At 48.8% G+C, this 27276-nt stretch overlaps 1 protein-coding gene across 1 annotated transcript; it reads right to left on the bottom strand.

Annotated features, from left to right (window-relative positions):
* Positions 1-9524: 9524 nt before the first annotated feature.
* LAJ45_01439 (uncharacterized protein) lies at positions 9525-10394 on the bottom strand (the record flags this gene model as incomplete). Its single annotated transcript, XM_046111033.1, has 1 exon — positions 9525-10394. The coding sequence occupies one exon, from the start codon at positions 10392-10394 to the stop codon at positions 9525-9527; it is 870 nt and encodes a 289-aa protein (XP_045976211.1).
* Positions 10395-27276: the final 16882 nt, after the last annotated feature.

Here is a 27276-nt window from a genome sequence, read left to right as displayed (position 1 = left end):
GAGCCTCACACTTATTACCACTAGATGATTGGAGTGAGTCAGGAGCCCAACTCATCCTCTCACACTCTCTGCCAAGGACTTATCAGGCCATTCAGTGGTCTCCTGGTGCTATTCCTCACCCTAGACTATCTCTCATTCTCTCCAGAGGGCCCAACAATCCGTCCTGCATTATCATTAGCTAGTTAAATTCGTGCCCCACTGTTATGGTCACTAGTTGTAACGGAGCCATTTCAACTGTCTGGTTTATGAGTACACACAAGGCCCGGTTACACGCTGAGAGTTATTGTTAGAAACCAGTTGCACAGTGACATGCAAGTACCGGCAGTGTGGTTAGCTACCAGCTGTCAGAGTAACTACATTCTGAGTGCTAGGAAGAGGATCTACTCATGGGAGCAATGACTGACGAGTCTGTGCCTCGCCAATGATTAGAAGGCCAGCCAGAGTGAAGCTCTGAGCACTGGACAATCCTCTACATCCTCTGAGCATTGGAAGTCCGCCGGTAGTGGAAAGGGACTATGCCTGGGAAGTCTACAATAAGCGAAAGCTCTACAGTAATGATTAAGCTTACACTTGAGCGGCAGCTCATTCATGCAGGCCACAGTTGTGTGGCAACCAAGGCTGCAGGTGTTACAAAGGCCTTGACTAAGGGTGGTTGCCTTCGGAACTGGAAGCACTCGCTGACGTTTAGAGAGAAGCGGGGTAGCGATGGTATTGCTTCCCTTCCGCTAGAAGGGTGGCACCGGAACTTAGTAAGGAAGTAGGAGCATAGAATAGAATCCTTTGGAGTATAAGTACTCAGGATCATTCCCGCCCAACTGTCCTAATTCTCCACCATCATCGGTAGCAGAGCCCTTAAAGATTATTGAGTTCTAGCGATAGTATCTTTGAATCAATCTGCACCTGATTTCTATCTTGCACGGCTGCATCTATTCTATTGGATTCTAGCGATACATAGGCTGCCCCCGTTACAGATAATCTTTAGTGCTCAAATCATCTTCAGATTATTCTTCCTCCTACACCATGTCCGCCCTCCCGGCTCCCCAAGTGCCTCTTCAGATTGAATGGCAACCGGCAGCCTTAGAATTCCAAGAGGGTCGGACACAGTTGATCCACAAGCCCAGGACAGCGCTCCAGTCCTACATCCCCGGATGTGAGCCCACCTGGCAAGACACCAATGAAGTCACCTTACAGGACTTCTTTGAAGAATCGCAGCGCTACCTAAAGCTGTAACGGGGGTCGATGGACGTAGGGACTATAGTGCCAAGGTGTAACGGAGCCATTTCAACTGTCTGGTGTATGAGTACACACCGGGCCCGGTTACATGCTGAGAGTTATTGTTAGAAGCCAGTTGCACAGTGACATGCAAGTACCGGCAGTGTGGTTAGCTACCAACTGTCAGAGTAACTACATTCTGAGCGCTAGGAAGAGGATCTACTCATGGGAGCAATGACTGACGAGTCTGTGCCTCGCCAATGATTAGAAGGCTAGCCAGAGTGAAGCTCTGAGTGCTCAGCGATCCTCCACATCCTCTGAGCATTGGAAGTCCGCCAGCAGTGGAAGAGACTATGCCTGGGAAGTCTACAATAAGCGGAAGCTCTACAGCAATGATTAAGCTTACACCTGAGCGGCAGCTCATTCATGCAGGCCCCTAGTTGTGTGGCAACAAAGGCTGCAGGTGTTACAAAGGCTTTGACTAAGGGTGGTTGCCTTCGGAATCGGAAGCACTCGCTGACGCTTAGAGAGAAGCGGGGTAGCGATGGTATTGCTTCCCTTCCACTAGGAGGCAGCACCGGAACTTAGTAAGGAAGTAGGAGCAGAGAATAGAATCCTTTGGAGTATAAGTACTCAGGATCATTCCCGCCCAACTGACCTGATCCTCATCTTCGAGTAGACCATTATCGGTAGCAGAGCCCTTAAAGATTATTGAGTTCTAGCGATAGTATCTTTGAATAAATCTGCACCTGATTTCTATCTTGCACGGCCACATCTTTCTATCGGATTCTAGCGATACGTGGAAAGACTGTCCCCGTTACAGATAATCTTTAGTGCTCAAATCACCTTCAGATTATTCTTTCCTCTCACAACATGTCCGCCCTCCCGGCTCCCCAAGCGCCTCTTCAGATTGAATGGCAACCGGCAGCTTTAGAATTCCAAGAGGGACAGACACAGTTGATCCACAAGCCCAGGACGGCGCTCCAGTCCTACATCCCCGGATATGAGCCCACCTGGCAAGATACCGACGAAGTCACCCTACAGGACTTCTTTGCGGAATTGCAGCGCTACCTGAAGCACAGCCTGCAACAGGAAGTCATCAAGGCCGGCAATGCGCTAGCCTTGGTGCAAGAAAGACAAGAAGCTGAGGCAGTCCTGCTCCGGAACGCCTTCGGCTATATGCAAGAACAAGTCTCCTCAGTCCAGGCACAACTCCAGAGTTATGCTCAGAGAGATGACTTAGGAGCGGATGAGATGGAGGACATTGAATGGACAAACCCGGCGATGCCCCCTAACTTCCTGGAAGACATCCAGAGAGCCATTAATGAAGGAAGGCTCTCCATCGCCAGGATGCCTACACCAGCACCTGTCCCCAATCCCGCACCTCCGCAAAACTCCAGGGCCTCATCCAGAGCGGCCCTGAGAACCTTCCACCAAAGGGTGAACCCCTTTGCAGCGTTTCCAGTCAGGTCTATCAGGCAGAGGACACTTCCCCTGATGATGCCAGCGGCCATTGGAGGCTCACCTTTACCTCCTCAGAGAGCCCCATCGAGCCCGCTGGCAGGCGGCCTAGCAAGGCCCCCCCGACAACCTATAGGAGACGACGATTACTACTCCCAGACACCGGTCAGGAGTGGTCCCTCCGGGCTCCCTCCAGCCTGGGTTCGCCAGGGGTTATCCCCAGAATCCCACAGAGGCTCACCACCCCCGGAGTCACCTAGGAGGAACCTCCAGCCAGAAGGAAACCCTGGTGGAGAAAACCAGAACCCAGAACCAGCGGGTAATGGTGGAGGAGATGGAATTGTCCCCCCAGTTGGCGGCGCTCCCAACCCAGGAGGGGACTCAGACAGTTCAGACTCGGAGCCTGAGGATGGTGACAGGAGAGGATGGCGAAGGTACCTCAGGAAGAAGTTGGAGAGGCAACAGAAAGAACTCCTGACCTCCATGGCACAGTTCATGAGACCTCCGGCCCCCTCACACCCCTCCGCTGCCTCTAGGGCCCGAGAACCCAAAGCACCCCCTCCGGCCAAGTTCAATGGCAAAGCAGACAACGTGGAGACCTTCATCCGGCAATGTGAGAACGTCTTCTCCATTGAGGGCCAGTTCTTTACCTCTGAAGAGGTCAGGATCCGATATGCTGGCAACCTGATGGAAGGAGATGCTCCGGTCAAGTGGTATGAAGCTTACCACAACTCTATCGACCAAGCTTCTGCCAACCGGGTAGCTGGGATGCCTGTGGTGTTGGATGAGAGATGGAAGCGCTGGGATTCCTTTGTGGATGCTCTCAGAGCAGCCTTTGGTGAAGCCATCTCTAGGGATGATGCGGTAGCCCAATGGAACACCCTTACCCACACAGCTAAGGGAGGAATAGACTCCTTCCTGAATAGCATTATTCAGCTGATGTGGAAGACTGGCTACGAGGGTCAGTTAGTGGATGATAAGATCCTTAGTTCCCTCCTTCCGGACCTAGGCATGAGTTGGGCTCTCTTTACCCCCAAGCCCAAGTCCTTGATGGAGCGGATAGCTGCTCTAAGAGAGCTAGGACACACCCATGAGAGGTACCAGACGGTAGCCGCTGAGAAAGCACCCGCCAGGACCAAGAGAGATCCCCCTGCTGAGAAGGAACGGCATCCCAAGAGGAACAGAGAAGCTGCAAGCTCCTCCAAACCTCAGAAGGAAACCAGTTCCAAGGACAAAGCGGTGGAGCTGAAGGGTATCCCGGGGGATATCCTAGAAGAAAGAAGGAAAGCAGAAGTATGCTTGAAGGTATGACCTTCCGGTACTCCCTATTGGTAGAGTACATAGACTGACTTGTGCAATAGTGCGGCAAGTCCAGACACAAATGGACCGACTGTTGGTCCAGGGAACCTACTGTAGTCCGAGTGGCAGCAGTGAGGGTACAAAAGCGGAAACGAGGAAATGGCAAGACCAATCCTCAGAAGAAAGCTAAAGTGGCTGCGGTTGTAGCAGAGGAACCACTTGTTGTACTCCCAGAGGTGACAGAAGATTTCGTCTTTCAGCCTGAGCAAGACTCGGACGATGAAATCATCTGGTAGAAATGTCTGTTTAGAGTCTATGTTTACTAGTTTTCTTTTTGGGTCTCGATTTCTTTGTTTCTCTTGAATAAATTTTTGTGTTTTTTCGCCTATTTGATTGTTTCCAAGCACTCTGAGGATGGGTTTATGACCCGAAACAGCTGGTCTGTAAGTGCTCTGCCAAAGTTACATTTGCTACAAGACACTTCCAGCCCGCTACCAGACTTCCACACAATACACTTGCTATATTATTGCTTGGGAATAGAACCAAAGGATCTTTTGATCTTAGTAGTGCCCGCAGCTATTAGCAATGGAGAAAAGACAAAGAGAATCAAGCCCAGAACCCGCACAGAAGCGAAGAAGAATGGAACAGAAGCTTCCATCCTTACCAGTACATGGCAAGAGGCCAATACTGAAAGCAGAACTGTCATGGACGGTCAAGAACAAAGTTGAAGACGCCCAAGGGACATTCCTCTTTGACACTGGTTGTACAGGAGCAATCCTCAACCAGAGTTTTGTCAGGGAGCATGGAGTTCCCTTAGTGCGGCGAGATCAACCTCTGACAATGTATGATGCTCAAGGAGATGTCATGATGGGCGGAGGAGAGTATTACACTCACCCAGTCCACATGAACATGGGAGATCATAAGGAGACACTCCGATGGGAAGTGGCTACTTTGGAAGAAGGAATATCAGGTTACCTGCCAATTGCATGGGCAAGGAAGCACAACCCGGATATCAATTGGGAACTCAATACCATAAGCTGGCGAAGTGACTACTGCAAGCAGAACTGTCTCCCAGCAGCGATCAAGTTTGAACTCATCTCTTCATACCAACTGATGGAAGAAGAAGATGTAGTGTATCAACTGGCCGCTTCAGTATGGCATGATGAGGATGGAGGAGATATCTCTGAAAGGATACCTCTCCGCTATAGGGAATGGGCCGACGTATTCAGTCAAGAGAAGATACAGGAGCTGCCTCCACACTCCCGAAATGATCTGAAGATCAACCTCTTGCCTGGTACCGCTCCCCCATTTGGCCCACTATACCCATGTTCCGCTCCAGAGCTGAAAGCCCTCCGAGAGTACCTGGACAAAGAGTTGTCTTTAGGAAAGATCTCTAGATCTAGCAGCCCAGCAGCGGCGCCCATATTGTTCATACCTAAGAAGGATGGGACATGGCGAATTTGTGTTGATTACAGAGGGTTGAACAAGGTCACTGTCAAGGACAAGTATCCGCTGCCTATCATGAGTGAGCTCAGGGATAGGTTGTTCAAAGCCAAGATCTTCACAAAGATAGACCTGAAGAATGGCTTCAACTTGATCAGGATAGCAGAAGGTCATGAGTGGAAAACCGCTTTCAGAACCCGCTATGGACTGTATCAGTACAATGTGATGCCATTCGGTCTATGCAACGCCCCTTCCGCCTTCCAGGCAATGATCAATGATGTGCTAAAGGAACTACTGGATGAAGGAGTGGTTGTCTATATCGACGACATCCTCATCTACTCAGAGACTGAGGAAGAGCATGAAAGGCTGGTTGAGAAGGTTCTACAGAAGCTCAGAGAAGCAAAACTGTGTGCCTCCATCAGCAAGACATCCTTCCATGTCCGAGAAGTAGAATATCTTGGCTACCACATCTCGGAAAGGGGAGTATCTATGTCAGAGGACAAGGTAGAGGCGGTTCAGGAATGGCCAGTACCCCGAAATATTAAGGGAGTGCAAGGTTTCCTGGGATTTGCAAACTTCTATCGCCGCTTTATTGAAGGCTTCAGTAAAGTTTGCAAACCATTGACCGACCTCTTGCAAAATGACAAGAAATGGTATTGGACCGCAGCCTGTGAACAAGCATTTGAGGAACTCAAGAGGCTATTCACAAGCGCTCCAATCCTTCTCCATTTTGACCCTAGCAGAAGAACTGTGGTCGAAACTGATGCCAGTGACTTTGCCAAAGGAGCGGTGCTCTCTCAGTATGGGGAAGATGGGAAACTACACCCGGTAGCTTTCTATTCTAAGAAGTTCTCCCCGGCTGAGATCAACTATGACATTCATGATAAGGAAATGGGAGCTATTGTAGCATCTTTCCGGGAATGGGAGCATATGCTCAAGAGTTGCGAGCAGGAGATCACGGTTTTCACAGACCACAAGAATTTAGAGTACTTCAACTCTACCAAGGTTCTCACTAGGCGGCAAGCTAGATGGTCTGAGGACCTAGCAGGCTACAATTTCAAAGTTGTCTACAGACCGGGAGAAAGGAATGGCAAACCTGATGTGCTATCAAGGCGTTGGGATCACCGCCCTGAAGAGGGGAGTGAAACCTTGCGGCCGGAGCCACAGATGTTTTTTAGGCCAGGACAATTGGTTTTGGATCCTGTTAAGCTAGCGGCTGTCAGGGTGAATCAATTGCAGAACACATTCTTAGAGCGCCTATGTATGGCAGCTAAAGAGGATGGAATCTGGCAGGAACTGCACCGCTCCCTGGTTGAAAGGAAACCAAACTTGGACCAGAACTTGTCTGTCAAGGACGGCCTCATCTTCTACAAGAATTGATGGTATATTCCCAAAGACAAGAAGCTCCAGATGAATATCCTGACCGATACCCATGACTCTAAAGTGGCGGGCCATTTCGGTCAGTTCAAGACATTAGAGCGGGTAAAAAACAACTTCTTTTGGCCCAACATGGATAAAGATGTTGAGGAATATGTCCGGAGCTGTGATAGCTGCCAGAGGAATAAGACCTCAAGACATAAGAAGTTTGGTATGCTCCAACCACTGGAGATACCTTATCGGCCATGGACTTCCATCTCTATGGACTTTATTGTGGGATTACCGGAATCCAATGGGTTTACAAAGATCTGGGTAATAGTGGACCGCTTCTCAAAGATGGCACATTACATCCCACTTCCTACACTCAACAAAACGGAAGATTTGGCTAAGTTGTTCTTGAAGGAAGTCTGGAGACTCCATGGGTTACCTGATGACATAGTCTTGGACAGAGATAGCAGGTTCATTTCTCATTTTTGGCAATCTCTCATGAGCCTCCTCAATGTGAAGCTGAAGATGTCCACTTCTTTCCATCCCCAAACGGACGGCCAAACAGAAAGAGTTAACCAGACCCTGGAGCATTACTTGCGGAGTTATTGTTCATATCAACAGGATGACTGGGCAGACCTCTTGCCTTTGGCAGAGTATGCATATAACTCGGCGGTTTCTGAGTCTACCAAAGTATCGGCTTTCTATGCCAACTATGGATATGAACCCAGAACCAACTGGCCGGCCCCAAAGGAAGGTGTTGAATGGAACAATCCAGCAAGCGAGGTCATGGTATCTCAATGGGAATCTATCTGGCAGGCTATGAATGTAAGCTTGGGAAGGGCTAGACTGAGGATGGCCCGGTGGTATGATGCACATGCCCTGGCACCGCCTGAAATTAAGCCCGGAGATGAAGTTATGCTAGACCGGCGCAATGTGCAAACTGAGCGACCATTGGGAAAATTGGATCAAAAGAAGATGGGACCCTTCAAGGTCTTAGAAGCTATTGGTACCCGTGCCTACAAGCTCTCTCTTCCCCCTCAAATGGGAATCCACCCTGTCTTCCATGTCTCTCTCCTGGAACCCTACAGATCGCCATTAGACCCTGAGAGAAGAGTTCCTCCACCGGAACCTGAGGAAATTGCAGGATAACAGAACTGGATCGTCCGGGAAGTAGCCGATAGCCGAGTCAATAAGAAGAAGAGAAGGGAGGAATACTTGGTGTTATGGGAAGGTTATGAGAATGAGGATGCTACATGGGAACCCTGGGAGCATCTCAGAAAGAGTGCTGAAGAAGCCCTCCGAGATTTCCATATGAGGTATCCCAAGAAGCCCAGAGACAAGAGGGCTCAAGGCCAGTAGCATCTCCTTTAGATTCTCGTCCCCTTCCACACCAAAGGAGTTTCTTTGTCACATAGTATAGCAATAGATACAGATTATAGATCTCGGAGACCAAGATCCTGGAAGAGGGGAGTAGTGTAACGGAGCCATTTCAACTGTCTGGTGTATGAGTACACACAGGGCCCGGTTACATGCTGAGAGTTATTGTTAGAAGCCAGTTGCACAGTGACATGCAAGTACCGGCAGTGTGGTTAGCTACCAACTGTCAGAGTAACTACATTCTGAGCGCTAGGAAGAGGATCTACTCATGGGAGCAATGACTGACGAGTCTGTGCCTCGCCAATGATTAGAAGGCTAGCCAGAGTGAAGCTCTGAGTGCTCAGCGATCCTCCACATCCTCTGAGCATTGGAAGTCCGCCAGCAGTGGAAGAGACTATGCCTGGGAAGTCTACAATAAGCGGAAGCTCTACAGCAATGATTAAGCTTACACCTGAGCGGCAGCTCATTCATGCAGGCCCCTAGTTGTGTGGCAACAAAGGCTGCAGGTGTTACAAAGGCTTTGACTAAGGGTGGTTGCCTTCGGAATCGGAAGCACTCGCTGACGCTTAGAGAGAAGCGGGGTAGCCATGGTATTGCTTCCCTTCCACGAAGAGGCAGCACCGGAACTTAGTAAGGAAGTAGGAGCAGAGAATAGAATCCTTTGGAGTATAAGTACTCAGGATCATTCCCGCCCAACTGACCTGATCCTCATCTTCGAGTAGACCATTATCGGTAGCAGAGCCCTTAAAGATTATTGAGTTCTAGCGATAGTATCTTTGAATAAATCTGCACCTGATTTCTATCTTGCACGGCCGCATCTATTCTATTGGATTCTAGCGATACATAGATAGGCTGCCCCCGTTACACAAGGAATACAACCAAGGCGAGAACGTGGCAATAGGTATTCAAGACTGTGGGCTATGGAGTGGCTCTACCTAGTATGACAAACTAGTTGAACCCTATGATGAGGCATAGAACAAAAGTAGTATTCGTGGATTAGGTACACGAAGTTGCGTGAGGAGAAGAGGAAAGGAAGGAAAACATGAAAAGGCACGGGACAACGCCCCCTTATATATCCAACTCCTAGTCCATTGATGACTAATACCCCGCGTAACGGAAACTGAAAGTACATAACAGAAAGCCCATTACAAATCAGAGTTCAACCGCGCAATATCTCTTCTTCACAATCCAATCTATCATCTTAGCCGAAATACAATATTGCCGTTACAGATCACGCCCCCCTCTAAGGCCTACCTCCTGGTAGGCTTAGGTTTCCGTGGATAGCGTTCATGGAACCGTCGAACAATATCAGGTGAATGCTCAAGGTCCGATAGCGGTTGCCAAGAGGCATCATCGTATCCAGTATATCATACCAGATACTCAAAGCCACCCTTTCGTTTCCTAGAGTCCACAATATCCTCGACTTCCCATTCTTCCTCTCCTTCGATCTCAACCGGAGGTGGTGGTGACTGTTGTTGTCCAGGTAATGGGTTACCCACTTCAGGTGACAACAATGAAACGTGGAATACTGGATGGATCTTCATGGAGCGGGGAAGTTCTAGCTCATAAGCATAGGGGTTGACGATTCGTTTGATGCTATAAGGACCAATCCGTTTCCAATCAAACTTCTTGGAGGGTCGCCTTGTTAGAACATGACGGGTCGACAAGAATACTTTATCTCCTATATGATAACGAGGGGCAGGAGAACGATTTAGGTTAGCCGACTCCTCTTGTATTCTTTGTGACCGAAACATTTCGCTCTTCAGAAACTCCACCATGTCCTTCATCTCTTTTGCGATGCTGTTGGCCTGATCTTCCACCGTCGTCCTACCATGTTCCAAGGGGCCAAAAGTCATTCTTGGATATCTTCCCGAATTGGCATAGAAGGGAGAGACTCTTGTTGTTTCCGAAACATGATTATTTGTTGCAAACTCGGCCATTGCTAATAGCCGGACCCAATCGTCTTGCTGATAAGAGACATAACTTCGAAGATACTGTTCCATTACGGCATTGATCCTTTCGGTTTGTCCATCGGTCTGAGGATGAAAGGTGGTGGAGAATCGTGGGGCTATTTCCAGGCGTTTGCAAAGTGATTTCCAAAATTCCGCAACGAATTGTGTTCCTCTATCGGACACGACAGTGTCAGGTAGCCTATGTAGATTCCACACATTATCGATATACAACATCGCTACCTTCCTCGAATCCACCTCTTTAGTCGTTGGTATCAGATGTCGCATTTTGGTTAATCTATCAACAACAACTAGGATCGCATTATATCCCTCACTCTAAGGGAGGTCAGTGACAAAATCCATCGAAACATCCGTCCATGGTCCATCAGGTATTGGCATTGGGCGAAGTACTCCATAAAGTGAATTGCGCGGTGCCTTGCTACGGACACATACATTGCAATTCCTAACATACCGATCGACATACTTCCGCATTTGTGGCCAATAATATTCCCGGCTTAGGAGTTCCAAAGTTTTCGCTCTACCCGTGTAACGGGGGTGCTAGGATGATACACGACCGTGACTTCGATCTGACATAGAAAGGGTAAACGGGCAACGATGGATTCATTGGGCTCGTTCGATCGAAAGATGGAGTTTATTTGTTTGATCGTATTTGTAGTCTAAAAACTTAATAACTTTAAGGGGTCTCCTCGCTAGTAAAGATTCCATGACTCCCCGAGTTCAAACTGGGGGCAACCGAGTACTTTTATCGAAGTTCCGCCCCTTTTTTCCCGCTTTTTCTCCCTAGACCGTTTGTTTTTTTCCCCTAGTCCGGGGACACCGCGACTTTTTCTATGAGGGGCGAGAGGAGTTGCTGCCACACCTCGGACGAACTTCCGCCCGAGTCAAATCAAGCAATCTCTGCCAAGAGCTGGTCGGGATCCTAAGAACTAGCGGAAACAACCGACCAGATAGCAATTGCTTATTCAATTTGTTTTAGAACAGATTTGGTGTTTTTGTAAAGCGAGGTTTGCTTTTAGTAGCTTGGGTCGTACTCCTACTCCCCCTCAAAGGTGCTCCGGGCTGAAACAGGAGGGTTCCGGCGGTTCGACGCTCCGGGGGTTATTTTTGGGGTCTAAAACGTGTTTATTTTGCAGTGTTTCCTCAACTCCGCAATCCGTTCATTCAACTACCCCAAATGGACCGGAGCATCGTCAGGATCCTTTCTGACGTGGTAAAGCATATTTTCCGAGCATCGGTTGCTAAGTTATTGCACCTCAAAGGTTGACTTCCAAGGTAGGGTAACTTATGTTTGGGGTTACCCTTCCGTATTCGGCATGCTCGTCCTTCTGCTCTAGTTTTGGTCCAGTCGCCTAGCTTGACTTATAAGACTTCTTGCTCGCCAGGATCCCTACCCTTCATACCAACAGAGGTAGGGGTCATCTGCCCTTATCTTCACCCATCGATGAAGAACAAGCGGTGATTACCCTAGGGTCGTATTGCTTGACTGGTAGAACAGGTACTTTTGTAACAGCCCTACTGTGGCTCTGTTACAACCCGGATGACCTGCTGATACTTTATCGTGATGTTCTTGTAGGAGCCTCAGCCGGAGGTCATTATCATTGGGTACATAGAGTGCGCCTCGATAAAGTAGCCGACCGTTGTTGTCTTCCGTACATTCGGCGAGTGAAATTTTATTAGAATGATGAACGTCACTCCGAAGCATAGCGTGGATTTCGTTTGGAAAACTATCAACTTGGTAAGCTTTTGAAAATAACTCCTCCACAGTGGACATTCCTTCAGCGGATTCATTTGATAAAGAACCCGCGAACAAACTTAGCTTTGCGTCCAAATTCTTTCTTTTCAGAACCACTTGGCTCTGATGCATCAACCGTTCATCCCCCTCTTTAGGTAGGTCACCTGACCTTCTAGTTAGTGCATCCGGTTTTGCTCCTTGTTTCCCCGGTCGAAATTGTATAACGAAATCGAAACGTAAAAGAAATTCAGACCAACGAGCTTGCCGACAATTTAACAGTTTTGTCGTCATAAAATATTCCAGGTTCCGGTGATCGCTGAGAACTTCAATAGGGAATTGTGCTCCTTCTAGATGATGTCACCACTCTTCGAAACATCGTACGATTGCTAGAAGTTCTTTATCATAGATCTCATAGTTACATTCCGCAGGGGAATGTTTCTTAGAAAAAAAAGCTACCGGATGTAAAACTCCTTCATCATCACGTTGTGATAGAATCCCTGCCGAAACATAGTCGGATGCATCGGTTTCCACTATAATCTTTCGATTCGGATCGAAATGGACTAGTATAGGTGCCGTTGTAAACATCTTCTTCAAGGTTTGAAATGCTTCCTCCGTTTCATCCGTCCATTCGAATTTAACATTTTTCTTCGTTAGAGCTGTAAGCGGGGCGACAATCTTTGAATATCCTAAAATAAACCGTCGATAAAAATTTGCAAACCCCAAAAATACTTGAACATCATGAAGATTTGTCGGTGTAGACCATTCTAGAATATCAATAACTTTCTTTGGATCCATTCTATTGCCATTTGGGGTGAGGATTAGGCCGAGATATTTCGTTTCTTGAACCATAAATTCACATTTTTCGGGTTTGAGGTGGACATGATTCTCATCAAGTATCCTTAAAATCTTTTGAATATGGTCCTTGTGCTCTGTAAGGGATTCGGAATAGATGAGAATGTCGTCTAAATAGGCCGTCACAAATTGATCGAGATAGGGGCGCAGGATGTCATTGATCCAGTGTTGAAATGTAGCCGGAGCATTCGCTAATCCAAAAGGCATTACCGTATATTCAAAGTGTCCATATCGAGTCCGGAATGCTGTTTTCCATTCATCCCCCTGCGCTATCCTGATTTGATTGTATCCCCAACGTAAATCCAGTTTAGTATAATGTTTTGCTTTCGACAATTTGGTCAAGGTTTCCTTCAATAACGGTAATGGGTATCGGTTCTTAATCATGATTGCATTGAGGCCCCGATAGTCGACACATAAACGAAGAGTTCCATCAGCTTTCTTGACAAATAGGATAGGTGCCCCCGCTGGTGATTCACTATGACGGATAATTCCCTTAGGTAGGTTCTCTTGAAGGTAGTCCCAAAGTGCCTTCAACTCTGTTTGGGATAAAGCATATATTGGTCCCCATGGTGGTTGTTTGCTTTCTTCTAATACTATCTTCATATCATGGAACGGTCGATGTGGCGGAAGCGCTGAAGCATCATATTCTTCAAACATGTGGATATAGCGGTGGAACTCCTTCGCTATTAGTTGTTTAACATCGATAGTAGGTCTTTCGGTCGCTGAGACGGTAACGGTATGAGTTTCAGGTAGGGGAATTGATATACCATGAACCGTAATTGCAGTTCCACTAAGCGAGCAATGTTGACAGCAGCTTTGAGAGTCGAAGATAAGCAAATTTTCATTTGGTCGAATCGTAACATCATGGCGTCGCATCCAAGGTATCCCCATCACAATCGGATAGTGTCCCAACTTTGTTACAAAACATGACGCAGTCTCTCGATGGCCATGAATGTCTAGCGAGACATCAACAATATGAGTAATTTTCCCTGACTTGATAGGTCTGCCGTCTATAACGTCCACATGCCGGGGCATTTTGAGTGGGGTCATGGTGAGATTGTTGTGGCGTGCAAAAGATTCATCGATGAAAGCATATCCCGAGGCTCCGGTATCAATAAGGGCGTAGGTGGGTACGAAAGTATTTTTATTCTGTGAAATTGAACAAGTTACTGTAACGGGGACAGTCTTTCCACGTATCGCTAGAATCCGATAGAAAGATGTGGCCGTGCAAGATAGAAATCAGGTGCAGATTTATTCAAAGATACTATCGCTTAGAACTCAATAATCTTTAAGGGCTCTGCTACCGATAAAATGGTCTACTCGAAGATGAGGATCAGGTCAGTTGGGCGGGAATGATCCTGAGTACTTATACTCCAAAGGATTCTATTCTCTGCTCCTACTTCCTTACTAAGTTCCGGTGCTGCCTCTTCGTGGAAGGGAAGCAATACCATGGCTACCCCGCTTCTCTCTAAGCGTCAGCGAGTGCTTCCGATTCCGAAGGCAACCACCCTTAGTCAAAGCCTTTGTAACACCTGCAGCCTTTGTTGCCACACAACTAGGGGCCTGCATGAATGAGCTGCCGCTCAGGTGTAAGCTTAATCATTGCTGTAGAGCTTCCGCTTATTGTAGACTTCCCAGGCATAGTCTCTTCCACTACTGGCGGACTTCCAATGCTTAGAGGATGTGGAGGATCGCTGAGCACTCAGAGCTTCACTCTGGCTAGCCTTCTAATCATTGGCGAGGCGCAGACTCGTCAGTCATTGCTCCCATGAGTAGATCCTCTTCCTAGCGCTCAGATGTAGTTACTCTGACAGTTGGTAGCTAACCACACTGCCGGTACTTGCATGTCACTGTGCAACTGGCTTCTAACAATAACTCTCAGCATGTAACCGGGCCCTGTGTGTACTCATACACCAGACAGTTGAAATGGCTCCGTTACACTACTCCCCTCTTCCAGGATCTTGGTCTCCGAGATCTATAATCTGTATCTATTTATCTATGCAATACTATATGACAAGAAAACTCCTTTGGTGTGGAAGGGGACGAGAATGTTAAAGGAAATGCTACTGGCCTAGAGCCCTCTTATCTCTGGGCTTCTTAGGGTACCTCATATGGAAATCCCAGAGGGCTTCTTCAGCACTCTTCCTGAAATGTTCCCAGGGTTCCCATGTAGCGTCCTCATTCTCATATCCTTCCCACAGCACCAGGTATTCCACCCTTCTCCTCTTCTTATTGACTCGGCTATCAGCTACTTCCCGGACGATCCAGTTTTGTTCTCCTGTAATCTCCTCAGGTTCCGGTGGGGGAACTCTTCTCTCAGGATCTATTGGTGCTCTATAGGGTTCTAGGAGAGAGACATGGAAGACAGGGTGGATTCCCATTTGCGGGGGAAGAGAGAGCTTGTAGGCACGGGTACCAATAGCTTCTAAGACCTTGAAGGGTCCCATCTTCTTCTGATCCAATTTTCCCAATGGCCGCTTTGTTTGCACATTGCGCCGGTCTAACATAACTTCATCTCCAGGCTTGATTTCAGGGGGTGCCAGGGCATGTGCATCATACCACCGGGCCATCCTTAGTCTAGCCTTTCCCAAGCTTGCGTTCATAGCCTGCCAGATAGATTCCCATTGAGATACCATGACCTCGCTTGCTGGATTATTCCATTCAACACCTTCTTTTGGGGCCGGCCAGTTGGTTCTGGGTTCATATCCATAGTTGGCATAGAAAGCCGATACTTTGGTAGATTCAGAAACCGCCGAGTTATATGCATACTCTGCCAAAGGCAAGAGGTCTGCCCAGTCATCCTGTTGATATGAACAATAACTCCGCAAGTAATGCTCCAGGGTCTGGTTAACTCTTTCTGTTTGGCCGTCCGTTTGGGGATGGAAAGAAGTGGACATCTTCAGCTTCACATTGAGGAGGCTCATGAGAGATTGCCAAAAATGAGAAATGAACCTGCTATCTCTGTCCGAGACTATGTCATCAGGTAACCCATGGAGTCTCCAGACTTCCTTCAAGAACAACTTAGCCAAATCTTCCGTTTTGTTGAGTGTAGGAAGTGGGATGTAATGTGCCATCTTTGAGAAGCGGTCCACTATTACCCAGATCTTTGTAAACCCATTGGATTCCGGTAATCCCACAATAAAGTCCATAGAGATGGAAGTCCATGGCCGATAAGGTATCTCCAGTGGTTGGAGCATACCGAACTTCTTATGTCTTGAGGTCTTATTCCTCTGGCAGCTGTCGCAGCTCCGGACATATTCCTCAACATCTTTATCCATGTTGGGCCAAAAGAAGTTGTTTTTTACCCGCTCTAATGTCTTGAACTGACCGAAATGGCCCGCCACTTTAGAGTCATGGGTATCGGTCAGGATATTCATCTGGAGCTTCTTGTCTTTGGGAATATACCATCAATTCTTGTAGAAGATGAGGCCGTCCTTGACAGACAAGTTCTGGTCCAAGTTTGGTTTCCTTTCAACCAGGGAGCGGTGCAGTTCCTGCCAGATTCCATCCTCTTTAGCTGCCATACATAGGCGCTCTGAGAATGTGTTCTGCAATTGATTCACCCTGACAGCCGCTAGCTTAACAGGATCCAAAACCAATTGTCCTGGCCTAAAAAACATCTGTGGCTCCGGCCGCAAGGTTTCACTCCCCTCTTCAGGGCGGTGATCCCAACGCCTTGATAGCACATCAGGTTTGCCATTCCTTTCTCCCGGTCTGTAGACAACTTTGAAATTGTAGCCTGCTAGGTCCTCAGACCATCTAGCTTGCCGCCTAGTGAGAACCTTGGTAGAGTTGAAGTATTCTAAATTCTTGTGGTCTGTGAAAACCGTGATCTCCTGCTCGCAACTCTTGAGCATATGCTCCCATTCCCGGAAAGATGCTACAATAGCTCCCATTTCCTTATCATGAATGTCATAGTTGATCTCAGCCGGGGAGAACTTCTTAGAATAGAAAGCTACCGGGTGTAGTTTCCCATCTTCCCCATACTGAGAGAGCACCGCTCCTTTGGCAAAGTCACTGGCATCAGTTTCGACCACAGTTCTTCTGCTAGGGTCAAAATGGAGAAGGATTGGAGCGCTTGTGAATAGCCTCTTGAGTTCCTCAAATGCTTGTTCACAGGCTGCGGTCCAATACCATTTCTTGTCATTTTGCAAGAGGTCGGTCAATGGTTTGCAAACTTTACTGAAGCCTTCAATAAAGCGGCGATAGAAGTTTGCAAATCCCAGGAAACCTTGCACTCCCTTAATATTTCGGGGTACTGGCCATTCCTGAACCGCCTCTACCTTGTCCTCTGACATAGATACTCCCCTTTCCGAGATGTGGTAGCCAAGATATTCTACTTCTCGGACATGGAAGGATGTCTTGCTGATGGAGGCACACAGTTTTGCTTCTCTGAGCTTCTGTAGAACCTTCTCAACCAGCCTTTCATGCTCTTCCTCAGTCTCTGAGTAGATGAGGATGTCGTCGATATAGACAACCACTCCTTCATCCAGTAGTTCCTTTAGCACATCATTGATCATTGCCTGGAAGGCGGAAGGGGCGTTGCATAGACCGAATGGCATCACATTGTACTGATACAGTCCATAGCGGGTTCTGAAAGCGGTTTTCCACTCATGACCTTCTGCTATCCTGATCAAGTTGAAGCCATTCTTCAGGTCTATCTTTGTGAAGATCTTGGCTTTGAACAACCTATCCCTGAGCTCACTCATGATAGGCAGCGGATACTTGTCCTTGACAGTGACCTTGTTCAACCCTCTGTAATCAACACAAATTCGCCATGTCCCATCCTTCTTAGGTATGAACAATATGGGCGCCGCTGCTGGGCTGCTAGATCTAGAGATCTTTCCTAAAGACAACTCTTTGTCCAGGTACTCTCGGAGGGCTTTCAGCTCTGGAGCGGAACATGGGTATAGTGGGCCAAATGGGGGAGCGGTACCAGGCAAGAGGTTGATCTTCAGATCATTTCGGGAGTGTGGAGGCAGCTCCTGTATCTTCTCTTGACTGAATACGTCGGCCCATTCCCTATAGCGGAGAGGTATCCTTTCAGAGATATCTCCTCCATCCTCATCATGCCATACTGAAGCGGCCAGTTGATACACTACATCTTCTTCTTCCATCAGTTGGTATGAAGAGATGAGTTCAAACTTGATCGCTGCTGGGAGACAGTTCTGCTTGCAGTAGTCACTTCGCCAGCTTATGGTATTGAGTTCCCAATTGATATCCGGGTTGTGCTTCCTTGCCCATGCAATTGGCAGGTAACCTGATATTCCTTCTTCCAAAGTAGCCACTTCCCATCGGAGTGTCTCCTTATGATCTCCCATGTTCATGTGGACTGGGTGAGTGTAATACTCTCCTCCGCCCATCATGACATCTCCTTGAGCATCATACATTGTCAGAGGTTGATCTCGCCGCACTAAGGGAACTCCATGCTCCCTGACAAAACTCTGGTTGAGGATTGCTCCTGTACAACCAGTGTCAAAGAGGAATGTCCCTTGGGCGTCTTCAACTTTGTTCTTGACCGTCCATGACAGTTCTGCTTTCAGTATTGGCCTCTTGCCATGTACTGGTAAGGATGGAAGCTTCTGTTCCATTCTTCTTCGCTTCTGTGCGGGTTCTGGGCTTGATTCTCTTTGTCTTTTCTCCATTGCTAATAGCTGCGGGCACTACTAAGATCAAAAGATCCTTTGGTTCTATTCCCAAGCAATAATATAGCAAGTGTATTGTGTGGAAGTCTGGTAGCGGGCTGGAAGTGTCTTGTAGCAAATGTAACTTTGGCAGAGCACTTACAGACCAGCTGTTTCGGGTCATAAACCCATCCTCAGAGTGCTTGGAAACAATCAAATAGGCGAAAAAACACAAAAATTTATTCAAGAGAAACAAAGAAATCGAGACCCAAAAGAAAACTAGTAAACATAGACTCTAAACAGACATTTCTACCAGATGATTTCATCGTCCGAGTCTTGCTCAGGCTGAAAGACGAAATCTTCTGTCACCTCTGGGAGTACAACAAGTGGTTCCTCTGCTACAACCGCAGCCACTTTAGCTTTCTTCTGAGGATTGGTCTTGCCATTTCCTCGTTTCCGCTTTTGTACCCTCACTGCTGCCACTCGGACTACAGTAGGTTCCCTGGACCAACAGTCGGTCCATTTGTGTCTGGACTTGCCGCACTATTGCACAAGTCAGTCTATGTACTCTACCAATAGGGAGTACCGGAAGGTCATACCTTCAAGCATACTTCTGCTTTCCTTCTTTCTTCTAGGATATCCCCCGGGATACCCTTCAGCTCCACCGCTTTGTCCTTGGAACTGGTTTCCTTCTGAGGTTTGGAGGAGCTTGCAGCTTCTCTGTTCCTCTTGGGATGCCGTTCCTTCTCAGCAGGGGGATCTCTCTTGGTCCTGGCGGGTGCTTTCTCAGCGGCTACCGTCTGGTACCTCTCATGGGTGTGTCCTAGCTCTCTTAGAGCAGCTATCCGCTCCATCAAGGACTTGGGCTTGGGGGTAAAGAGAGCCCAACTCATGCCTAGGTCCGGAAGGAGGGAACTAAGGATCTTATCATCCACTAACTGACCCTCGTAGCCAGTCTTCCACATCAGCTGAATAATGCTATTCAGGAAGGAGTCTATTCCTCCCTTAGCTGTGTGGGTAAGGGTGTTCCATTGGGCTACCGCATCATCCCTAGAGATGGCTTCACCAAAGGCTGCTCTGAGAGCATCCACAAAGGAATCCCAGCGCTTCCATCTCTCATCCAACACCACAGGCATCCCAGCTACCCGGTTGGCAGAAGCTTGGTCGATAGAGTTGTGGTAAGCTTCATACCACTTGACCGGAGCATCTCCTTCCATCAGGTTGCCAGCATATCGGATCCTGACCTCTTCAGAGGTAAAGGACTGGCCCTCAATGGAGAAGACGTTCTCACATTGCCGGATGAAGGTCTCCACGTTGTCTGCTTTGCCATTGAACTTGGCCGGAGGGGGTGCTTTGGGTTCTCGGGCCCTAGAGGCAGCGGAGGGGTGTGAGGGGGCCGGAGGTCTCATGAACTGTGCCATGGAGGCCAGGAGTTCTTTCTGTTGCCTCTCCAACTTCTTCCTGAGGTACCTTCGCCATCCTCTCCTGTCACCATCCTCAGGCTCCGAGTCTGAACTGTCTGAGTCCCCTCCTGGGTTGGGAGCGCCGCCAACTGGGGGGACAATTCCATCTCCTCCACCATTACCCGCTGGTTCTGGGTTCTGGTTTTCTCCACCAGGGTTTCCTTCTGGCTGGAGGTTCCTCCTAGGTGACTCCGGGGGTGGTGAGCCTCTGTGGGATTCTGGGGATAACCCCTGGCGAACCCAGGCTGGAGGGAGCCCGGAGGGACCACTCCTGACCGGTGTCTGGGAGTAGTAATCGTCGTCTCCTATAGGTTGTCGGGGGGCCTTGCTAGGCCGCCTGCCAACGGGCTTGATGGGGCTCTCTGAGGAGGTAAAGGTGAGCCTCCAATGGCCGCTGGCATCATCAGGGGAAGTGTCCTCTGCCTGATAGACCTGACTGGAAACGCTGCAAAGGGGTTCACCCTTTGGTGGAAGGTTCTCAGGGCCGCTCTGGATGAGGCCCTGGAGTTTTGCGGAGGTGCGGGATTGGGGACAGGTGCTGGTGTAGGCATCCTGGCGATGGAGAGCCTTCCTTCATTAATGGCTCTCTGGATGTCTTCCAGGAAGTTAGGGGGCATCGCCGGGCTTGTCCACTCAATATCCTCCATCTCGTCCGTTCCTAAATCATCCCTCTGAGCATAACTCTGGAGTTGTGCCTGTACTGAGGAGACTTGTTCCTGCATGTAGCCAAAGGCATTCCGGAGCAGGACTGCCTCAGCTTCTTGTCTTTCTTGCACCAAGCTAGCGCATTGCCGGCCTTGATGACTTCCTGTTGCAGGCTGTGCTTCAGGTAGCGCTGCAATTCCGCAAAGAAGTCCTGTAGGGTGACTTCGTCGGTATCTTGCCAGGTGGGCTCACATCCGGGGATGTAGGACTGGAGCGCCGTCCTGGGCTTGTGGATCAACTGTGTCTGTCCCTCTTGGAATTCTAAAGCTGCCGGTTTCCATTCAATCTGAAGAGGCGCTTGGGGAGCCGGGAGGGCGGACATGTTGTGAGAGGAAAGAATAATCTGAAGGTGATTTGAGCACTAAAGATTATCTGTAACGGGGACAGTCTTTCCACGTATCGCTAGAATTCGATAGAAAGATGTGGCCGTGCAAGATAGAAATCAGGTGCAGATTTATTCAAAGATACTATCGCTTAGAACTCAATAATCTTTAAGGGCTCTGCTACCGATAAAATGGTCTACTCGAAGATGAGGATCAGGTCAGTTGGGCGGGAATGATCCTGAGTACTTATACTCCAAAGGATTCTATTCTCTGCTCCTACTTCCTTACTAAGTTCCGGTGCTGCCTCCTAGTGGAAGGGAAGCAATACCATCGCTACCCCGCTTCTCTCTAAGCGTCAGCGAGTGCTTCCGATTCCGAAGGCAACCACCCTTAGTCAAAGCCTTTGTAACACCTGCAGCCTTTGTTGCCACACAACTAGGGGCCTGCATGAATGAGCTGCCGCTCAGGTGTAAGCTTAATCATTGCTGTAGAGCTTCCGCTTATTGTAGACTTCCCAGGCATAGTCTCTTCCACTACTGGCGGACTTCCAATGCTCAGAGGATGTGGAGGATCGCTGAGCACTCAGAGCTTCACTCTGGCTAGCCTTCTAATCATTGGCGAGGCGCAGACTCGTCAGTCATTGCTCCCATGAGTAGATCCTCTTCCTAGCGCTCAGAATGTAGTTACTCTGACAGTTGGTAGCTAACCACACTGCCGGTACTTGCATGTCACTGTGCAACTGGCTTCTAACAATAACTCTCAGCATGTAACCGGGCCCTGTGTGTACTCATATACCAGACAGTTGAAATGGCTCCGTTACAGTTACTACAAATTGATTCCCATCCATTTCCTCCTCTGATACCGAAAAACCAGAAATATGCATTTCAGAAAAATCCTTAAATGGTCCCCGGACTAAGCCACTTAGTGCAGGGACAAATCCTTTGCCGACTCGTTATCGCTTCCATCATTTTCCTCTACTCTCAATGCCGCTCCTCTCATCACCGGTCTTCTTGGTTGATTTCCGGTTGCCCTTGCTTGGGGGCAATCTCTAACCATGTGTCCGACTCCTCCGCAATAGAAACATCGGCCCTCAGCTAAGCGGGCATTTCTCTCAGTAGGGGTGGGGCGACGACGTCCCCCAGACAAATCCATCGGTACATCACCTCCCGGGCGGAATGAGGGATGGTTCTCAGGGGTAGGTGCATTGACAGCTGGGGCGGCAGCACGAGGAGTAGGGGCAGGATTCCCTGGTGGGGGGCGAGGGGTCGGAGCAGCAGTAGCATTCCAAGGCTTTTTATTTCCTCGCTTAGCTTCTGCCGCTCGACGTGGATTATCTAACCGTTGCAAGAGTGTCGCACATGCATCTACCATCGCAGGAGTTTCATGGTGTATCATTGATTCATCGAGTTCCACATTAATGCCCTCCATCAAAGCCTCAATCCGAGAGACTTCATCCATCCCTGACTCGGCAGCATACCGTTGGAATTCGGCAAAGTAATCAGCAAAGGTTCGGTTTCGTTGACGGATATTCCTAAGGTTCCTCCTAGCCGTGCGCATCCGATCAGGGTCCCCGAAAGCAGTATCTAAGATTTCATAAAACCGTAACATGGAAGGCAAACCGATGCCTTCTTCTCCAACGTATTGTAAGAATTGATTAGCGGCAACACCCTCCAGTCGACTGAATGCATAGGATAACTTGGACTGTAGTGTGGGGAAGCGGTCGGCATTTCCCAATAGCTTAATCCTCATCTGTTGCTTGAACAGGTGTAATCTTTCTCGATCGCGGTCTCCCCTAAACACTTCGGGATCTGGGAGCTTCTCCGACCGTTGGGTAGGAGCCACAACGGGTGGTATTGGGGGCGCAGGTGGGGCATCATCGCCCCCAATCGGTTCTTCATCAGGGGCAACTACCTCAACAGCAACCCGCTGGGTTCGAGCAGCCGCAAGATCTCGTTCGAACATCTCCCTTGCATTTCCAGCCTCTCTCTCCACCTCTTGTAAGTCCGTTGCATACTGCGCGAGACCATGTTGGGCCCTTTGAAGGAGCGCATAAGCTTCTATCCCGACAGTATTATCGACCTGTGGTTGTTCTTGAAAGAAGGTTTGAAGGGTGTCGCTTAGTTGTTGGTAATCAATAGGAACGTGTTCCGACATTGTAGGCTATAGTGTTGTATTGGTTGGTGATAGATGGACGCAACTTGGTGTAACGGGGGTCGATGGACGTAGGGACTATGGTGCCAAGGAATACAACCGAGGCGAGAACGTGGCAATAGGTATTCAAGACTATGGGCTATGGAGTGGCTCTACCTAGTATGACAAACTAGTTGAACCCTATGATGAGGCGTAGAACAAAAGTAGTATTCGTGGATTAGGTACACGAAGTTGCGTGAGGAGAAGAGGAAAGGAAGGAAAACATGAAAAGGCACGAGACAACGCCCCCTTATATATCCAACTCCTAGTCCATTGATGACTAATACCCCGCGTAATGGAAACTGAAAGTACATAACAGAAAGCCCATGACAAATCAGAGTTCAACCGCGCAATATCTCCTCTTCACAATCTAATCTATCATCTTAGCCGAAATACAATATTGCCGTTACACAAACAAAAAAACTCCATCTTTCGATCGAACAAGCCCAATGATAACCCATCGTTCCCTGTTTTACTATTTCTATTTTGATCGAAGTCACGGTCGTGCCCCATCCTAGCACCCCCATTATAGTATAACTTTAAGCTCCTCGCTTAAAGAACCCCACGAAAGGAAAAAATCTACCTGAACATCTGGGACCACTCTCAATGCTGAACTAACCAAGTAGTTAGCTTTCTTTTATTCAGCTCGGGCTGGCATGGGAGAGGCTAACACGTTACTATCATCAGCAAACCTGTAGCCTTCGCCAGACGCCCGGGGCGCTCAGGGCGCTCAGGGCGCTCGGTAGGTAAACTACCTCTCCAGAGATACCGCCAGTGCTCCTGGCGAGGTCTGGCGCACATTATTCCGCCCCAGCGCACACTAGTCCGCACAACGGGCCCCGACACTAAATAATAGCGCCCGGTGTAACTAGGACGTCACTCTACCCGCCAGAGAATGCCAGTTGCACGGTTGGATATCCTGACTGCTCCTGGAGCACTCTTCACTGCTCCAGCGGGCTCTGGGGATAGAATGATTGCCCTGACTCCCCCTGACGTTGCCGGATGGGGTGCTTTGAAATCTGGCTCATGCCCGACGTACCGATTCCTACATGTCGGCGCCCCGTTCTCTCTAGGCATACACCTCTCCGCCGTTCCGGCCTCTGGTATTCACAATTCCCCCATGAGATTACAAAAACATCACTCGCACGACGATCTCTACTGTCTCCAGAGCACTCGCGACTGCACTTTGAGAATTGGTGTATTCAACATCGTGATCCTCTGCCTAATACTAAATACAATACGCCATTTAACACCCTAACTAACCCTAATACAATATACGAATCAGAAGAAATCCCCCACTATCTCCCTTAGCACTCGTGATTGTTCTACACATCCTCCTCCCCCCCCCCCCTTCTTAATCCCCCGCTACAGGTAATTCCGGCTCTTCTTCTTCCTCCTCCCCCTCCTCTTCGGTGTCAATGCCGCGAATTCGGGCATTAATCACTTCGTCCTGGGCGCTGTCGGAATCAACCCGACCTCCTGGAGCACTCGTGGGTGTTCTCCGAGCATCTCGGAATGCGGCAAGATCCGCAGCCAGAGCTTCATCGTCCTCGCTAGAACCCTCCTCCGGTATAATCTCAATCGTTACCCCTTTTTTATCTCGTATCTATTAGGGTTAGCATTTAGAATACCACTCGCATTACCGGCATCTAGAAGTATCATACCTTTTCTCGAAGGTTATCTTTGATTACCTCCAAGGTTGCCTCCTGGTTCTGTTTACTTCTCCCCTTCCAAGTGTTGCTCATCCTGTTGAACGTTTCTACTCGTGTTTGGATGTCAGCTTGGCAATCCCGTATAGCCCTAGGAGCATCCGTCATTGCTCCCAAGGCACTCGCCATATCAATGAGGGCATCGGGCCATACTTACTCACAACACTCTCATTCTGCGACTGAAAATTATCAGGCTTCACGTAACTCCCTGTTGACCACGCCCGAATGCCGTGCCAGATTGCCGTCGATATCAGGCAAATAAGGGTAGGGGTTATCCGCTCTAGAAATTCGGGATCCCTAACCCCTCGCATTCTTACCCCATCAAAGTATTTAAAATACAATATATCGATAATTTCCGGAGCCAGGAAGCGCAGTCGGTAGGTCTAGAATCTGTTACCGGCTATCCCGAGTGCTCTCTGGGCATCCACTGGCATCATACCTCGTAATGCTGTTGGGGGCTCAAGAAACGATCATTCTTCAAAAGGTATTCCACTTGAGCCACCCTCGCCTCAGGCCCCACAAAATTTCCAAGCCCGTATATCGTAGAGTCCGCCAGTCGCCCTTTCACCTCGTGCATCAAGTGGGAACGGACACGGGAGTGCAGACTTCTGACCTATCATTCTCAATTATGCTTCCAGAGCACTCGTAATCCTTTTGGGGGCACTCACCTGTTTAATAACGACCTCATCAAGGTCTACTCTACACCCCACTCGGCGACTAGCAGTTGCCCACATGCTCACTACTAGTACCGAAAGTCTTGCCTCAGGTGGAAAGGGCTCATGTAGAAGAGTATGCTCCCCGATTAACACGCTACACTCCTTCTCAATCCTCTGAGCCTGCACTGACAGCACATTTGCACTCCTAGAGTTAGGGACCACAGACCTCTGAGTCAATTGGCTCGAAGGAATGTCGCCAGTGTTCTCAAAGACGTCGTGAGTGTCCTCCGGAATACTAACCTCGCTTCCCGGAATCAAAATACCCTCGCTTTCCGGCATCGGAGTACTCTCGTCCCCCCCCCTAGATGAGGAAAGGTACTCGATTTCGTAGACTCTTCGCGATCTACCTTGACCGTGAAGTTGGCTTGAAGGAATCTGACGACTGCTCACAGAGTTCTCGCCAATTACCTCGCTAGGCGGTGAAGAACGATATGTCCGGTAAGTGGGGGAGGACTCCCCGTATCGAGAGCGCATCGAGGAAAAATCAATATGGCGCGTAGAAGAGGTATACTCATGAGCATAAACAGGTGCAGAGGGCCTAGACTGTGAGGGTGTTGGGGGTGCTCTCTGGGATGCCGGGAGTACTCTCTGGGATGCATTCTGGCTGGGTGCTGAAGTGGGTGCTGCTCTCCCTTGACCTTGTTTACGTATTACTTTCGCGCCCGGTCGAGTTCCCCTCTGAATCGTTAGCCACTAATACTTACATGTTAAAAAGCATCAATGAGCGAGATAGAGTCGAACCTGTACCACGTCCACCGGCACGTTGGAAGAAGCAATGACCTCCGCTACCGCGCCAGTTGGTTTCCTCCGAGCATTGCCCAGTGCTCTGGCAGTAGTCGGCTGAACTGTATGAGGTCTCTTTCCGACAGTCTGAGACTTCTGGGGGTAAGATGGGGGGGGGCTTGAGGTTCATCCTCCGGTTCATCCTCATCCTCCTTAGAGCTCTCGTGGTCATTCTCCGGAGCATCATCATAGTCTGAGTGGCTAGTATCAACTATTTCTTCCACCTCTGGCGCCTCAATTGCCTCTGGCGCCTCAATTGCCTCAGGCTCCTCCTGCGCTTCAAAATTATCAGTATGATCCTCGGGGAGATGAAATTCTACCCTCCTAGGACTGCTCCCCCCAGTGGGGGTTTCGGAGGAACGGAGAAGACCTTTCCGAGGTATTTGAGCGGCGGTGGTCGATTGACTACTCCGAGTGCGGGCTGGCAGTGGAGTCAATGTTCGGTAAGATATTTCAGACTCGTCAGTCAGTAAATCTTCATGTTCTTCAGGTCGTTTTGGGAGTCGTGGGCGCTTTGGGGCAAGGGGTGCTGAACCGGAGGAGCGCTTGGTGGGAGCCATTCTGATGACTGGCAGGAATATCCGCAGTGCTCTAGGAGCACTCGCGATATCTTCGATTAGAAATCAATTCTTGGCGAGAAAATTTGCGCCGCTAATCAAGAAAAATTTGCACCGCTAATCCTCTTACGGCAGGGATCATCCTATGTTACCACAATTTCTGCACTCAACCGCATCATTTATCATCACTCGTTTTACTGCACTTTCTGAAGCGGTACCGAGTGCTCTGAGAGCAATCTAGGAGTTTGATTCGACTTTGAAATAAAAGCAATGCAATTACTACCTGGAATAATCTAATCTAATCTAATCTAATCTAATCCTATCCGATATAACCCATCCATTGATATACTCTTGCAAGACAAAGGGAAATCCAAAACACCAAATCGTACCGCACCTCAATAGCTATCGCGAGTGCTCAGGGAGTAATCCTAACAACTATTAAAAGGTTAGTGACAATTCCGCAGGAAGGGAAGTTCGAGATTATACCAAAGGGAA

This window comes from Morchella importuna (assembly GCF_003444635.1).
Source record: "Morchella importuna strain M04M26 chromosome Unknown Morimp01GS002, whole genome shotgun sequence".
Classification (NCBI taxonomy): Eukaryota; Fungi; Ascomycota; class Pezizomycetes; order Pezizales; family Morchellaceae; genus Morchella; species Morchella importuna.
This window is presented reverse-complemented; position numbering and strand designations above follow the sequence as displayed.